The 16,266-nt window shown below is 61.0% G+C and overlaps 1 protein-coding gene across 1 annotated transcript; it reads left to right on the plus strand.

Moving 5' to 3' along the window:
* Positions 1–12,688: 12,688 nt before the first annotated feature.
* On the plus strand, positions 12,689–15,623 carry SPDEF (SAM pointed domain containing ETS transcription factor). The gene is made up of 5 exons (XM_010584670.1): positions 12,689–12,971; positions 13,987–14,184; positions 14,289–14,336; positions 14,797–14,937; positions 15,033–15,623. Exons 1-5 carry the CDS (start codon positions 12,704–12,706, stop codon positions 15,209–15,211), a joined length of 834 nt encoding a protein of 277 aa, XP_010582972.1. The 5' UTR covers positions 12,689–12,703; the 3' UTR covers positions 15,212–15,623.
* The last annotated feature ends 643 nt before the right edge of the window (positions 15,624–16,266 follow it).

Consider the following 16,266-nt stretch of genomic DNA (forward strand, 5'->3'; position numbering starts at 1 on the left):
AAGGAGAAACCGCAGCCAAGAGCCTCTCCTGCTCTCCAGGGCATTGCGTACTGCCCTAGCTCTCCTTGGCTTTGGGACCATTGGAGCTGCTCGTGCTGCTTGCTCCCACCCGGGAGGTGTTTCCCTGCCCCAGCAGCTCCCACGCTCTCCGGGGCTGCCACTCCATGGGGCCGTCATGCCCGAGGATCATTTTGCATGCGGGGAGAAACAGCAGCAGCAGAAGAATGAATTTGCATTTCTTAATGGCAACCAGTGTGGGAAACAAAGCCGCCAAGGGTTTCGCTGCCACTTGGCCCCGCACCGGTGCTGTGTGAAAAGACAACATCCCGTCTGCTGGCACAGGGCCCCGTCCGTCTCACCTGGCTGCCTGTGTGTGCCTGGGAACCGCCACCACGAAACAGCCCCGAGCCCACGGCACGGAGAGGGGGTGCTGGCCCCGCCACCCAGCTACACCAGTGGGATGAACGGGTGACAGTGAGGAAACAGGGGTATGGTGCTTGTGGGGGTTATTTGGGGGGGATTCTCTCATCCTGGATGGGATTTGGGGCTTGCATGCTGATGCAGCAGCTGCAGGGCCAGTGCATAGAGAGCCCAGACCAGGAGACATCCCCCTGCATGGATTTCCCCGCCTCTGCACCCCAAATCATCAGTGACAGTGCAGGGGGGGGCCGTGACCTTTCCTCACCTTCCCTCTGCCAGGCTTCACCCTGCTGCCGAGCTGGGCGCACCCACACTACCCTGAGCCCTCTCTTCCTGGCACCGCTGGGTGACCCGCAGCCACTTCCAGGCTTTTAATCCTGAGAGACAAAAGCAGGAGTTTAATGTGACCGGAGGAAGAAAAGAGCAGGGCTTTGAGCAGGGAACAGCAAACATGCCGGTGGATCCCGCTGCTCCCAGCCCGGCCGGGCACCCTGCAACCTCCCTGCCTGTGTCACCCCAGGCTTGCGCTGGCAGCCTGGCATGGAAGAACCGTCCCCATGGAGCGCTTGGAGGGGGGAATGGGGAAGGCAGCGGCGTGGGAAGGGTGCTGGGAGCAGGCAGGGGAGGCAGGGTGGTGTGTTTGGGTGGGGAGGTGGTGGTCCAGGGGCTGGGCTCAGGGTGGGAGGCCAGGGTCGTGCTGGGGTCACCCTGGTGTCTTCATCCCCCACCTGCTTGTCCTTCCCTCCCGGGCATGGCCGGAGTGAAGAAGCGGGGCTGTGGCACCCCCGAGCCAAACCTCAGCACCTCCCGCCACCTTGGGGTGCAAAGGAACCTTTGCCTGGGGCAAGGCAAGCAGGGACACCTCCGTGCTCAGCCAAGGGATGGCTCTGGGGCTTCCCGTGCCACCAATGCAGAGCAGACACCCACTCCTGCACCCCTGGATGGAGCTGGGTTCTCCAATACCCCCCATTGGCGTCCTCAAGGGCTGCCCTGAAATGCAGGTGACACCATTTGGGTTGTGGGGCTATTAACTCTCCTGCAACGCCGGGAGCTGCCTCATACAGCAGGGACCGAGCCCCGGGAGCCCCGGCTCTTTTATCAGGGTGGGCCACGCAGGCAGGTGCCAGCAGCAATAACCGTGGCTGTTTGCCTCGAGCATACGCACATTCCCCATAAATAGGGTTTATGGCAGCATCTGGGAGATGGGGAAGCCCGGCAAAGGTGACCTGGGGAGGTAATAAAGAGGAGCGGCCCTGCTCGGACCTGGGGCTGCTCGGGAAATGGGTGTATTTGACTGGGGTGAGGAGGAATTTAAGGAGATTCAGTTGGTCTTTGCTTGGGAGCAATCTTAGTGGTTCAAGAGCTCTGAAGATACTCCCTGGTAGATCCGCATAGGGTCATTGCACAAATAAAAAACATGCTGGCTTCTCCATGCACACCTGTGAGCTATTTCTCTTGCACTCTCTGGCCCTTTGGTTAACCTGGGGGTTGCAGCTTTGCTGCAAAGCCCTTTTCCCCTCCCAGGTCCCCTCCAAGGGTAGAGGAAACCTTGGCCCACCCCCAGCTCGGGAGGGTGTGCTCGGCCCCGCTTCGCAGCGGGACACCAGGAGCACCCAGTCCCGGTGGGTGCCTGAGCCGGCACCTCACTCCGTCTCCCCATGGTGGCAGCTGTTCGTACCCCTTGCAGGGTGGTTTTGGGGGGAATCCCAGGGCAACACGAGCAACAACTCAGCTGGATGCCGATGTTGTGCTTCCTGCTGTTCGCTCCGGTTTGGTGGCATGGGGACGCTGTGCAGACACGCTGGCTGCAGGAACCGTGGCCAGACGATGCTGCTTTGCACCAGCACCTCTCACCAGAGCGTCTCTAAAGCTCGTCTGCAAAAAACAGCCTGCCCGGAGCATCTTTCTGGAGAGCGGGACAGGCAGTTCAACCAGTGAGCTGTGCAGAAACAAGGGGATCTCTCCCAGGGTGGGCACTGAGTTGGGACTGCAAAGCAGACGGGAGCTAGGATGGAAAATATGGCCGGTATTCCCACCTTCTGCCAAGCCTGCTGCCCTTTTTGGGGAAAGAGGAGCTCGCAGGCAGTGGGCGAGACGTGTCTGCAGCCTGCTGGCTCCCAGGCCCTCTGCCTGCTTCTCCCTGCTCCGCTCCTGCCATCAAGACTCTTTCTAGGATCGCAGGGAGCACTTCAGGCTCTGATCTTCCATACATGCGTTAGCTTGAAATAACACATGAATGAAGGCGATAAACCCTCTCAGTGCAGGCTGGGAGGAAACGAATTGCTGTTAGCAAACAGCCAGTGAAGAGCAATTAAGATTACAGGCGGCAGGAGGGGAGTGAGCAGCCACCGCTTCCGCTGGAACCTTCCTCCTGTGGTGGCTTCAGCCCCAGGATCTCAGGGCTGTCCCTCGCCCTCAGCAGGGATTCCTTACGTCCTGCTGCTTTTCCTGATGGTTACTGGTTAATTTGGAGGCTGGTTTCTGCCTTGGTCTCAGCCCAGCATTGGGAGCATCCCCCTGCACCCAGAGCCCCTCTGGGTACCAGGGTGCTAGGGAGGTGGAAGCCCAAAGGATGCTCGGTCCGGTGGCAGCCTGGGAGCATCCCTCCTCGTCACACTGCCGGCCTGGAGCCATGGAGTGCATCTCAGGACAAAAACACCCTCCAGATTTGGGGCTGGTGTGGGCTGAGGTGCTGATCACTGCAGACGTGGCTCCTGTGGGTTTGCACCTGCAGAGCAGGACTGAGCCAGGGGCTGCATTAAAGGCATTTCAACCATTTCCAGTCTCCTCTCTCAGAAAAGCCTGAGAGAGCTCGTCCTGCAGCCTGGGAGCGGGGATTCATCTCCTCTCTGAGCATCGCCCAAAGGCACAGACACGGGATGCAGGATGAGGCCTCTCAGAGGGACCCAAGCTTGTGGGTTTGCTTTGCATGGGGACCACCGCTGTCCCCAAACGCTGCACAGGAGCTGAAGCAGAGGAAACCTCACTGCTGCAGGAGACCAGGAAACATCGCTCAGCTCGGGGACAAGTCGGGCTCAATGGCCTCTGTGGTTTTTTCAATGACATCAAGTACTTTCAATAGTTTTATTATATATTATATGGCTGCTTATCTATTATTCTTGTGATGCAGCCAGAGATTAGCTGCAGGCAGGTGGGCAGAGAGATTCTTCCAGGCTGATTCATGAGTCGTTTCTCCATCCCTCCCCTCCGGCCGCGTTCCCAAGCGTTGAAGTTTCAGCTGTGGCAAAAGGCACTGGAATTGGAGCCGATGGGTTGACAGGGAGGACAAGGAAAAAGCATTAAAAACTGCGCACATGGGGCAGAAAAGCCAGACTTTATTTCCCCTTTTTTGTTGTTCCTCAGGTGTTGCAACCTCTTTTCCTGGTTTGCATATGCAAGCAGAGCTGTGTCAAACCGCGGATTGCGAAAGGCGACAGCGAGAACACAGCATGGCTGGTGACGCTGGGCAGCTGCAGCCACCAAACCTGCTTTGGGGACGAAAGCAGAGATCTCATTTTAGGGCCTTTTGCCTGTTTTCACAGCTCTGTGTCTTGCTGCCCAGCTGGCCAGCTCTCCCCGAGCACAGCAAAGCAAATGTTTTTCCCTTTAATCTCTTTTGCTTATCGAAATCTCCGGTGCTACCGATAAGAGGAGCAGGGAAAGTTTTTTCAGACCCAGATGTGAGTTGGGCGACAGGTTTCCAGACAGACTGGGATGACCCGCGTCTGGGATGCTCTGGAGCAGGGACCCAGCACTGGGCACTACCAGCACATCCCCTCTGCCTGGTGCCATCCTGCCCTCGCCCGGTGTCCCCGATCACGCTTTCCTCCACTTTGTTCCTCGCTCCTTCAGGTGCACTGTTTTGATGTTTGCTTTGGTAACAAGTAGTAATTAAACCTAATAAACCAGGGAGACCTGCAGGTGATGTCACAGCGAGAAGGTGCAAATCCAGCTTGCACAACCTGTGCAAACCATAACATGCTCGGCAAACTTTCCCCCAAGCTGGCAGCCCGGTCACAGGGCAGCAGCATGGAGCTGCCGCAGGAAGGTGCGGGATGGCTGCAGTGATTTCCCAGCATGGCTTGTGTGTGCACAGGTGTAGAGCTCATGCATGGTTTTACTCTGTATCTTAAGTTTCTGCAGTTGCTACGTCTGCATTTCTGTGCTATGATAAAGGTGTCTGTGCTTGGAGGGCTACAGCCTCTGCTCTGGGGCTGTGCTGGGATGCTCCTGGTTCCCGTGGGGGCATGCTGGGGTTGGACATGGGAGCAGGTTTGGGTGCTTTGCACCAGCCCCTGAGCCAGGCAGAGCCCCGGCACAGTGCCCGCTGCTCCCGGCTTCCCACGGTGGCTTTGGCCGGGACCCGGTATTGTAGGTTAAAAACAGGCAAGAGCGAGCCGGGGGTGAGCTGCACCCTGGCAGCCCGACCTGCTGCAGCTCTCTGGAGCTTTGCAATGGGCTTTGAGGGGTGCAGGATCAGGCCTGCTGCTGTGGGACAGCAGTGCTGGGTCATGCACGTGATGCCTTGCCCGAAGCAGAGAGGAGATGCTCCGAGCGGTGCCGGGGGCTGTGCTGTGGCTGCCATGAGCTGGCAGCACTGGCGGGGAGGCACTGGGTGGCCAGGACCCCCCTCCTGGCTGTGCCACATCCCCATCCCGTGTGCCCACCCCACAGCAAAGCCCGGCCAGGGGCTGGTGGCTTCCCCACCGCAGCCGCTCGCCCCCCGTGTCCTCCCCAGCCCACGTCTCCCCCCACCTGCCGCTGCGTGATCTGGGCCTGGCCATGTTTACCAAAATGGGGGAGAAAAGCTCCCCTCAGACGGCAGGAGCCCTAATCTGTGGGGAGCATTTTCCCCGCCGATAAGATAACATTGAGGCATTTCGCAAGGGAGGCAGAAACTCCTGGCGCTAGCGATAGCAAGACGAAGCCCTTTGCCAACGCGCCGGGCAGGCTGGGGAAGCTGTAATGCAGGGGTTGCCTTCCTATGGGGTTTTGTTTTCCTCCCGGCAAACAGTTCCGATGGGTGGCTTATCGGCTGTGCCGCACCACCGCTGTGCGCTGGCCCTAGGGTCAGGGTGGCCGAGGGATGCTGGCTCTGCCGTGGCACTTTCCATGGGATGGGGATGCAAAGCCCAGGTGTGACGACCACGGTGACGTGGGTCCGACCCGGGTTGCACCGCGGGTGTTTGTGGCCAGGGTTTTGTCTGACGTGGGTTTTTTAGGACATGGGGGAGTTTGGTTTCAGCAACGCTACGTGCGTGGGAGAACCGCCTGAACTGCCCTGCGTTCTTCACGTGTTAAAAAAAGACAGTAAATACCAAGTCGGTGTCTACCTCGGTCAAAACAGCTTTTTCCTGCTTATGCCGGTGAAGACAACCCAGGCCCAGAGCGCTGCACGTTCCTGCCGTGCCCCCGGCGCCCCGTCCTGCCCGCAGGCAGCAGCAATGCGGACCCTCGGGGAGGTGACGGTGCTGTATCCCTGGCGTGAGGGATGGTTTGGTTGGTGTGAGGGGCTCCGTTTAGTCCCTGACAACCCTGAGCATCCTCGCTTGCGGTCTCCATCGCAAACCCCTCGTGGCCGCAGCACTTGCGTAGGGGATGCTCCTGGGCTATCGGTTGGGGATGCTCCTGGCCCCAAAACGGCCCAGCCAGCACTGGGGCAGCGATGTCGTGCTGCAGGGTCCGGCCGGGGACTCTCATGCATCCAACAGGTCTCTGTGCTGCAGGGTCTGGCTCCAAGAGAAGCCTTCGGTCTCGCCCCCTGCGGTGTCCCCATCTCTTGGGTGGGTGTCCCAGATGAGGGTGGGAAGGGGTTAACGGTGCCCGGATTTGTCCCACTCCCCTCCCAGGGCCCAGTTGGGTCTGAGCCCGGTGCCTTGACGCACCCGTCAAGGGTTAACCCCGGCTTGGGCTATTCAAACACCTCCAGCTGAGGTAAGCAGCCAGCTTGTTTGTTCAGGTAAATAAGGAAGGAATTAGATATAATGGGCAAAGGAGGCATTCGCTGAGCGCCTTGCACCGGCTGCCGGCTTCCCCTCGCATACCTCGGCGCAGCCGCCGGCTGGCTTCATCCCTCCGCCACCCTCGGAGCCGCTCGGGGTTCCCCATCCTCATCCCTGTGCCCATCCCTGTCCCCATCCTGCCAGTGCCTGCCGAGAGCTGATGCGGCTCAGCCCGGCCGCCCTGCCACTGCCGGACCGGCGTTGAGCCAGGCAGGGTGCCGCTGACCACCCTCCCTGCCGGTGCCGGGGCACCCCGCTTCAGGCCATGCCCACCCTGGCCGCCGTGCCGAGCACCACGGGGATGGCTCTTCCCACCCTACGCTGGGACCCATGTGGTTTCTGAGCCACCCACGCACCCTCGAGGTAAGCCCCACGTTGCTGCCGCGACCCTCCCCGGCTGCCTGACGCTCCACCAGCACCCACCAGCACCCACCTTCCCTCCCTCCTGGGGCTCCTATAGCCCTTTCAGCGCCTGTTCGGGGCAGACACGATGCCCTCCCATGTGAGCATCCCGTCCCATGGCTCCTTGCACCTCCAGGTGGTAAACAGGGACAGGTTGAACCCCGGAGCAAGGGTCCTGGCACTTCTCGAGATGATGTCACCCAAAATAATATGGGATTTGCCAACTTTGTGTCTTCTCAACCCCTTCCTGCTCGGGCGAGGGGGGTGGGAAGGGAGCCAGGGCTCCTGGGGACGGCTCCTTGTGAGCCCACCCGGTACCAGCAGGGACACGGAGGGTCTCGCAACCCCCTGTGCCCGGTAGGCAGCAGGGGATGATGTGCTTTGGGGCATTGTGTGACCGATAAGCAGCCGGGGCCCTTTACAGAGCATCCCAGGTCCTGGGCAGCCGTCGAGGAGCTGCCAGCTCAGGGGTGTCTCTATAGAGCATTTTGAACCCCTTTACCAGACCTGCACTGTCTCAGCACTGCTCTGCTTTTCTGCTAGGTATTTTTTTTGTCAGTGCTAGAGGCACATTGGCTCTAGGTTTGATTTTTATGGTTCTGCTCGGTTAGTGAAACACAAACGTCGCTTGGCTGCCAAATCCCCCACAATACGGGCTTTCTCATGGGCAGGGAGCTCGCGGGGGAGGAAGGTGCTGCTATAAATAGGGGCTCCCTGGCCATGCACGGGGAACACCAAGCTCTGCTGCTCACCTGGGGGACACCGAGCACTGGGGCTTCACTCGGGCCACTGGTGGGTTGTGCCCGTCCCCGTCCCCCCCGCTGCTGTTCGCTTCCCTGCGCCAACGGAGAGGGCAGCCTGACCTGGGGCGTGGGGACCCGTGGGGACACTTGGTCCCCGCGCCAGCACCCATGCAGGTAATGGCAGGAGGAGCCAGAGGGACCTCGGTGGTGTTGGAGAAGGCTGGGGGGTGGGAGCTGGGGCTCCAGGACCCCTAGGATGGGTTCATCCCTCCTGGGCATACATCCAACGTGAGCCCTGGGCTTGCCTAACCCCCAACCCCGTCACCATGCAGGTACCAGAGCCAGACCCCCGGGTTGTCACAGCCCCAGCCCCCCGAGTGTCATCCCAAGCCCCTGCCCTGGCTGCGGGGAGATGTTGGCCAATCCCTTCTCCCTCCCTCCAGAGATAAAAGGGGTGTGTGGCACAGGCAGGCAGGTTTTGGCAGCTGGGAGGGACATGGCATGGCCAGCATGGTGAGGCTGGTGGCGGGGGTTGGACATGCTGGCAGGACCCCAAATTGTCTGCAGCATCTGAGCACCCGGGTGTCTGCTGCAGCCCTGGCTCGTGCAGGGACCCCAGGTCCCGTCACCTGCTTAATCTGGGCCCCATAAAATGGCTTGTTTCTCCTCCTGGCCAGCGGCCGTCCAGCAGAGCCAACAGGCTCCATCGGCTCTCTGTGCCCCGGTGCGGTTGACCTCCGGGTGTGCATCATGCCATGGGCTGGCCCCTCCTTGGGGACCGAGGTGGAGAGCTGAGCCCAGGGAGGTGGCTGGGGCAAGAGGTGCAGAGTCAGACTAGGAAACAGGAAAAAACACCCAGGTCGCAGCCTCAGATGGGTGATTGGGCAAAGAGATTTCTGGGTCTGTGGAGTCCCCACCACCCCTGGGGTCCTGGCTTGCTGAGGCACGTGGGGCGGGTGAAGCTGAAAGAATCGGTTAAAGACAAATCCCACTGTCCGTGGGGTTGCTCTGGGCGGTCTGGGACAGCTCTGGATCCTGCACATCTCCAGCTCCTCCCCAGAGAGCACAGCGCATCCCCATCCCTGTCCCTGTCCCTGTCCCCATCCTCAGCCTGGGGGCTGGAGGTGACCCCGCAGCCTGGTCCTGGCCCACCGCCCCGGCCATTCCCAAGCCTGGCTCCCTGGGAAGGGCTTTTGGAAGCACCCAGGGACTTGGGAGATATCCTAGGTGCCGTGGGCAGCACCTCCTCCCGCAGCGGGCCAACCTCCACTGGTCCCACAGGGCTTCCCGAGCCATGCTCCAGCACAACCTGTTTAACCGCAGATTTAATTAACGGACCTATTGTTTGAGGGTGGTGGTTGGGTGAATTTCTTTTTTTTTTTTTTTCTTGCTCCCAAGGGCTGATCCCAGCTCTCCACCGTCACTGGTGACTATGTTGCTACCCCGAGCAATGGTGGGTTGCGTTTGCCAGTAAAGCTCGGGGTGATACGGGAAGTCCTTGTCCCCATGCTCATCCCCCTCGGCTGCACCGTCCGCTGCTTCCCCAGGCTCCAGATGGGGCTGAGTCCCTGCAACCCTGTGGAGCTGAGCCGTGACCCAGCACCACCCAAAACCGGGGGCTTGCCGCTGGCCCCATGCCTTGGGGAGCACAGGGAGCCCTGTCCCAGCCCTGCCGCCGTGGACTTTTTTGCTCAAAGGGAATGCGTGGATTCATTTTCTCAGCCGCTGTTGGAACCGTTTGGGGCCGGGCTGTTGCGGTGCCCTTCGGTGGCAGCCGCTGCCTTTTCCTCCTCGCCCCGCTCCATGCTGCTGTGGGGAACAAGCCCTCGTGCCGGTAGCTCAACCCTTTTCCACAGCATCCCCGTGGTGCTGGTGAGAGCAAGGAGCAGGGGCACCTTATGCCCATCCCAGCTGGTTGGGGGGGTCCCCTCCATATCCGTGGGTAACACCGGGGAGCAATGGAGGGTCACTCCTCCTTCTGGGCTCAGGGATGGCAGGTACCTCCCGGCTGTGCCGCAGTGGCAGAGCTTTATTGTGGGCACGGAGAAACACTTGGGGGACTTGATGGCTCCATCCCTGTTTGGGATCTGCTCCTCTGTGCTGGAGCCTTGCCCGCCCATGTCGGGGTTGCAGGCAGCACCCGTGCGTGGGGAGGGCTCAGTGAAGATGCCGGTGCTGGGACGGGTGTCCTGCAGGCAGCACCCCACTCTGCCTGGCACCCCAGGGACGGCACCGCTGTCACTCGGAGCCTCCCCACGGGCTGCTGAGCCCCTGGCACCACGTCTTGGCCCCTCTGCACCCACGGAGGCAAAACCTCGGGGTTCTGCTGGGCTTTTATAACTCGGTGGCAGCTGTTTCAAGTGTTGCAAGAGCTGATTCCCCGATTGCTTCTCCTCTTGCCTGGAGTGGTGGGATGAGCACGAGGCTGTGTTGGTGTGGCTTTGCCACAGGCAAGCTCCGGTGCAAAGCCCAAGGCACCGGGGCTGTGCTCACCGCCAGCAGCGTGCACAAGCCAGGGAGCATTTGCCAGGGCTGATGCAATTACCAGTGCAGCCTTGTTTAGCTTGGGTGGGGAACATAAAGGTTTTTGGAGTGCCATGTACGTCAGTGCTCCCTGTGAGCATCTCAGTGCACCCGGGGCTGCCTCTCCAGCTCTTCTTTTCCAGGGAAATGCAAAAAAGGGAGAGAAGAGGGAAACAGCTGCCCAAAGCAGCTTCTTAGAGCAAACAGGTCCCCACCCAGCCCGGCCGCCTGCGTGCCAAAGCGGGAGAAAGTCAAACAAAGGCCCCCGCCCTGAGAGTACAGCACCGGTTGGCTGGTGATTGCTCTGGCTTTTGGGGCCACTTGCCCAAGGGATCGGGTCCTTCTGGTCCCACCTGGGAGGAGCGGGACGGGATGGGGATAGGGATGGGGCCATCCATCCTATCGTGTGCCCAGGGATGGCTCCACAGCCCTCCATGTGTCCAGTTTATGGCTGCGGGAGTGAAGCCCAGCGGAGATGGGATGGGCAGAGGGTGTACCACAACCCCGGAGGCATTGGGGATGAGACCCCCATCCCCTCCCCAGAAAACCCCTGCAGCCGGCACTGTGCAGCGGGCTGGAGCTGCACAAGCTGTTACCGCTTCCCTTTTGTGCCGGGAGCAGCATGAGGCTGGATTTAGGGCTGATCTCCTAAAGCTCTTCTTTTAATCCAGAGCAAATCAAGGAGAGGTTTGGAAGCCGGCGCCATCTCTCAGGGAAACTGTTTGAGTGGTGGGGGCAGCTCAGTAGCGAGGGCACCCCTTCTCCCTCCTCTTCCTCACTGCGGTGCCACCGAAACCCCTCAGGGATGTGGGCTCCAGCTCCTGAACCCGCATCCCCTCCCTGGGTCCCCATGGGGTCAGGGTGGCATGGGTGCTGTTAAGATGGCCATGGTTCCTCCATGGTGTTTTTCCAAGCTTTTTGGGCTTTTCCAAGGGTGAAATGATGGGCAGAGCTTCCTCATGGTGCAGGTAATGCAGAGTTTCAGAAACCATACTTCTGAGGGCATTAAAATACTCAGCATTAACTCATCCCTGAGAGCAGGACATGGCAAGTGCTGCCCATCGGTACCACTCTGGTTAACGGGGCTGCGGTGCGTGGCTATTAATGAAGTTTAATGACCCGCCACACCTCCGGGAGCAGAGCTGGGGCCAGCAGCGTGGAGCTGAGCAGCATTTGGCATGGCAGAGCTGCGGGGATGGTAACACACCGTCCTGGGTGCTCAGTCACTAGTGTCCCTCCTACGCCAAGCAGCCGGCTGCTCGGCTCCCCATGCTCGAGGGATGTGCTCTGCCCAGAGGAACCCAATAGTGTCTTTTCCTCTTTCATTTTTTAAACCTTTTTTTCCCCCCAGCTGGGATTTAGAGCAAACAGGGCACCCTCTTTCCCTGGCCACTGTCTCCCGTTCCCCTTTGGGGGCTGCCTGGTTTCCTTAGTGGGGTTTGGGGTTGGTTCAGGCTTTGCACGCTCCTTTTTTTATTGCAGGCTCCATTGCAAAAGCTGCTACTTTTTCTGCTTTTAAATTACCAATTTGGGGTGGGTTGTTTTTTTTCTTCTTGTAAAAAGCAATGCCGAAGGCAAGCAAGGAGCTTGGCAGTGCCCTGGTCGTGCCCATCACCAGCCTCTCCCCTGGCAGGGGCTTTCTCTTCCCAAAGCCTCAGGATGGCTCTTGGGGAGGTTTCTCCACGGATGGAGCCATTCCCTGGTGTTGCCATGGAAATTCAGCAGGCTCATCCTCTTTTCCACGGCCTCCAGGACGCCCCGCATACTGTAGACAGATGGGGACGGGCTGATTTTAGGTAGTTTTTCTTGCAAGAGAGTAAAAGGAAAGTTCTTGTCCGAGGGTTGGCAGCAGCGGCCAAGCGCTGGGTGCTGCGGTGCTGGGCTCGGTCCCTGGCCTGGGCGAGCCAGGTTTGGGTGCTGTTGTGCTGGGGCATCCTCGGGTGAAAGCAGCAGGTGATGTTTTCCACGCACAGAAATGTGCCCGTGTGGTTTAGGCATCTTTTGGTGCCCACGGGCCGCCCTATGCAGGTGCCTTGGAGCCCCTCCAGCGTGCCCCGCTGCTTCCCGCAAGGGCGTTCAGCACCAGCTGGGACTGAACTGTTGCCAACCTGGTGCGCAATTCGTGGGAAGACCCTAAAAGCCCACAGTGGTCGGGACCTGCTTGCCCCCAGGCTCCTTCTCCCTGCCAGCTACTGCGGCTCGTCCTCCCAAAATCAGGACAGCCCCCCCCCAGCCCCATGGCTGACCCCGAGCCTGCATTCATCCGGGTGCTCATAGGGCACTGTGGGTCTCTTTGGAGGTTTTTTCCCCTCTAACAGGCTTAGTTCCTCCCTTTGTGCCTGGCTGCTGGGCGGGAAGGCAGGAATCGGTGCTGGGGTGAGCCTCTTCTCCTCTCCTCTCCCGGCAGGTTTGGAGCCGGCGCTGAGCGGAGGGATGGGCAGCGCCAGTCCCGGGCTGACCACTCTGCTCCACAGCCGCCTCGCCCAGCCGGACGCTACCCTGCTGCCCCCCCCCCAGGACCCCGACACCCGGAGCTGGGGCTGCCCGGATAGCCCCAGCCCCCCCGCCACCCCTGAGCAGCCCCTGCCTGCTTTTTGCCTGCACTACTTCGACATGCTCTACTCGGAGGACATCGCCTGGGCCACCAAGGGCATGGGGGAACCATCCCAAAGCGGTGCCCAGGAGGGGCGAGGGGAGGCACAGAAGGAGCCGGAGCAATGTCCCATCATCGATAGCCAGGGTTTGGGGCTGGGGGCCGAGGGGGACCTGCAGGCCAGCCTGCACCTGGAGGAGCACTCGCTGGAGCAGGTACAGAGCATGGTGGTGGGCGAAGTGCTGAAGGACATCGAGACGGCCTGCAAGCTCCTCAACATCACCGCAGGTGGGTGCTCCCACAGCCCTCCTCGGGGGGCTGCGGGCAGGGTCAGCTCCGCCGCGGGGTGCAGCGAGGGAAGGATGTGCCGGTGAGGGGACTAAAGCGGTGCTGCAGCTCGGGGGTTTGCGATCAGGTGCTGGGGGAGCACGGCTGCTGCCTGGCTCACCCGGGCATCGCTCCTGGGCAGGGCTGTTTGCTTATGCCCAGGGATGCCAGCAAAATACCGCTCTGGCCTCGCCGGCTTGGAGTTCAGCTGAGGCAGGCGTCAGCAGAGCTTTACCCAGAGCCCTGTGCTGGATGTGGGGTGCCAACGTGACCCAGTTGGTCCCACAGGACCAGAGAGGTGCAGGGACACAGCGACCCCGATGCTGAACCTGTCCCCTGCCCTGAGCTGGGGGTCCCTTTCCCTCCCAGGGCAGCGTTATCGAGGTGCCTTTCAGCCTTGCATGCATCTTGGGGAGGGTGTGCGGTAGCAAGGAGCAGACAGCAGGACTTTTATTATCCTTTTCTCTATCCTGTTTTCCCTGGGACATTAGGACTGGGCAGATGAGCGTGTGGGGCTGGGGACAGCCTGGAGCCAGCTGGCATTACCCGAACTGGGCATGGAGTTGGGTGCAAGGGGAACAGGACAGCCCAGGATCGAGTTCCCTGGGGTATTGCTGCCACTGGGCATCGCTGGGGTATTCTCCTCGGGGCATCGCTGCCGTGACACAAGCAGTCTCGGGATGCGCTTTGGTTTATGCAGGCTCTGCCACCCACTCCCTTAAAGCATTGGTGTCTCCTGGGATGGTGCAGGGAGCAAGCAGGGCTCCAAAAGGCTGGATGAGGCTTCCCAAAGCGAAGGAGGTGGCAAGGGGACAGTCTTGTCCCCGGGGACCAGGGCAGGCTAGGTGCTCCCACGCTGGCGGGTGATGTTGCAGCAGCACAGGAGGGGTCAGTTCCCAGGGCTGCTGTGGGGTGAGCTGAGTTTCCCCGGGCTTTGCCTGGGCTGTTGCCGGCCACGCTCACCCTCTGCCTCCAGACCCAGCGGACTGGAGCCCCGGCAACGTGCAGAAGTGGATCCTGTGGACGGAGCATCAGTACCGGCTGCCGCAGATTGGGAAGTCCTTCCAGGAGCTGTCGGGAAAGGACCTGTGTGCCATGTCTGAGGAACAGTTCTGCCAGCGCTCACCCGCCGGCGGCGACATCCTGCACGCCCACCTCGACATCTGGAAGTCTGGTAGTCTGGAAATCTGTTGGGGACCGGGAGGGAGGGTGCTGGGAAGGGTGGGTGATGCTGTGCAGCGGGAGATGCCCCTCTGACTGCCTGCTTCTCCCTTCTAGCCGCCTGGATGAAGGAAAAAGTCGCCCCAGGAGATATGAGATACTGCGGTGAGTTCTGCGCGGGCTCAGCTCCATTGGCCTCGCTTCTGCCTCAGACAGGTCCAGGGTATTTGAGAGGTGGCTCCCTGCTTAATTGCAATTATCTGGTGCATTGGAGCGGCTGATGCAGCGGCATCCGTATGGTTGCACTCCCTCTGCCCCAGAGCAGCCCCTGGGGTCTCTGCGAGGTGCAGCAAAGGGGAAATGGCCACGAGACCCTCACTGGCCCTGTCCTGCAGCCCATGCATCCCTGTGGGGCTGCACAAGGGCAGGACCGAGCTGTTTTCCCCGCTCCAGGATGAGGAGGAGAAAGCGGCGCTGCCAGTGCCTGGGCTGAGTTCCAGAGACCCACAGGCATCGAGCCAGGATTTCCCGGACGAGGACTCGTGCGGGTCTCCCCGGAGCGGTGCAAAGCAGAGAGGTCTCTCCCCACCCCCATCTCACCCATCCCCATCCCTTCCCGTGACAGGAGGTGATGCCAGCTGGGCGGACAGTGAGGTGGACTCGTCCTGCGCTGGCCAACCCATCCACCTCTGGCAATTCCTCAAAGAGCTGCTGCTGAAACCCCACAACTACGGTCGCTTCATCCGCTGGCTCAACAAGGAGAAAGGTAGGTGGGTGGGTGGGTGCTCCTGCGGTCCCGGGGTGGGTGCTGGGGGCGGGCAGGTGAGGTGGTAACCCCCCCATGCCCCGCTCCCCTCCCAGGCATCTTCAAGATCGAGGACTCGGCGCAAGTGGCCCGTTTGTGGGGCATTCGGAAGAACCGCCCAGCCATGAACTACGACAAGCTGAGCCGCTCCATCCGGCAGTATTACAAGAAAGGCATCATCCGGAAACCTGACATCTCCCAGCGCCTCGTCTACCAGTTCGTCCACCCGGTCTGAGCGGTGGCGGTGGGACAGGCTGAGCCCTGGCAGGGGCAGGGGACCTTCACCACCTCCCACTGCCTCCCAACCACAGAAACCATCTTCCAGCGCTAAGGACGGCGGCTGGGGTGCCGAGAGGCTCACCCCACCCAGGACCTGCTGGCAACAGACTGGGGGACCCCCTCCCTCAACCCCAAGCCTTGGAGGGGAGGGATGAGCCCCCAGCTAAGGGACTGCCACCAACATGCCCTGGTGCAGGGCAAGGACCATGCAGAGCCCTCATCTCCTGCGAGCGCTTCCAGGGGAAGGTGGGCATGGAATTTGGGGCCAGCAGACGAGACGTGGGGTTGATCGGGGTGAGATAAAGGCAGATGAATCTGTGGCTGTCGCGGGGCTCCCCACAACCTCGGTGCCCTTTGGCAGGGATTGAAGGTGGGAGAGTGGCTGGGGTCACCCAGGGGAGGAGCTGGGGGACACAGAAGTCCCGTCCCCCAGGTCTCTTGCCCCCCCGGCACATTGTCCTCTCACCCCGCAGCCCCAGGGCATCATCAGGACACAGGGGCCAAGGGCACATCCCAGCAGGAGACCTCAACACCCCCATGGCATCATGCCCCAGGGCTGCTTTGGGGGGTACATGACTGCACCAGGGACACACTCCCCTCCACCCAGATCCTGTCCCCATGCCACCACTGGCCCAGCTGTGGGACCAGTGCCCATTGGGAGTGACCCTATGCCCTGCAGCGGGGCTGCCCTGAATTCACCCTGGCAAGCAGCTCCTGGCCCTCAGCCCTGTTCGGGGTGGGGGGCAGCGTGGTGGGGGGGCTCTGCCCTTTGCTGCACCTCAACCCTCAGCTGCAAAGAAAGGGGCTGCCTGAATTTTAGGGGGGGGTGGCTAGGCTCGTCCCTCCTTCCTCCCCTCCCTCCTGGGTGCTGGCTGTGGGTGGCTTCACCCTGGCCATTGTTCAGGGAGGACAAAGCCCGGGCATGAGCGGGGACAATGGCACCCATAGGGACAATGGCACCCGCAGGGACAAGGGCACCCGCAGCTGCCCTTGGCTGGGTCCACGCTGACC

The sequence above is a fragment of the Haliaeetus leucocephalus genome, unplaced genomic scaffold (assembly GCF_000737465.1).
Source record: "Haliaeetus leucocephalus isolate CR32 unplaced genomic scaffold, Haliaeetus_leucocephalus-4.0 Scaffold1000, whole genome shotgun sequence".
Lineage (NCBI taxonomy): Eukaryota > Metazoa > Chordata > Aves > Accipitriformes > Accipitridae > Haliaeetus > Haliaeetus leucocephalus.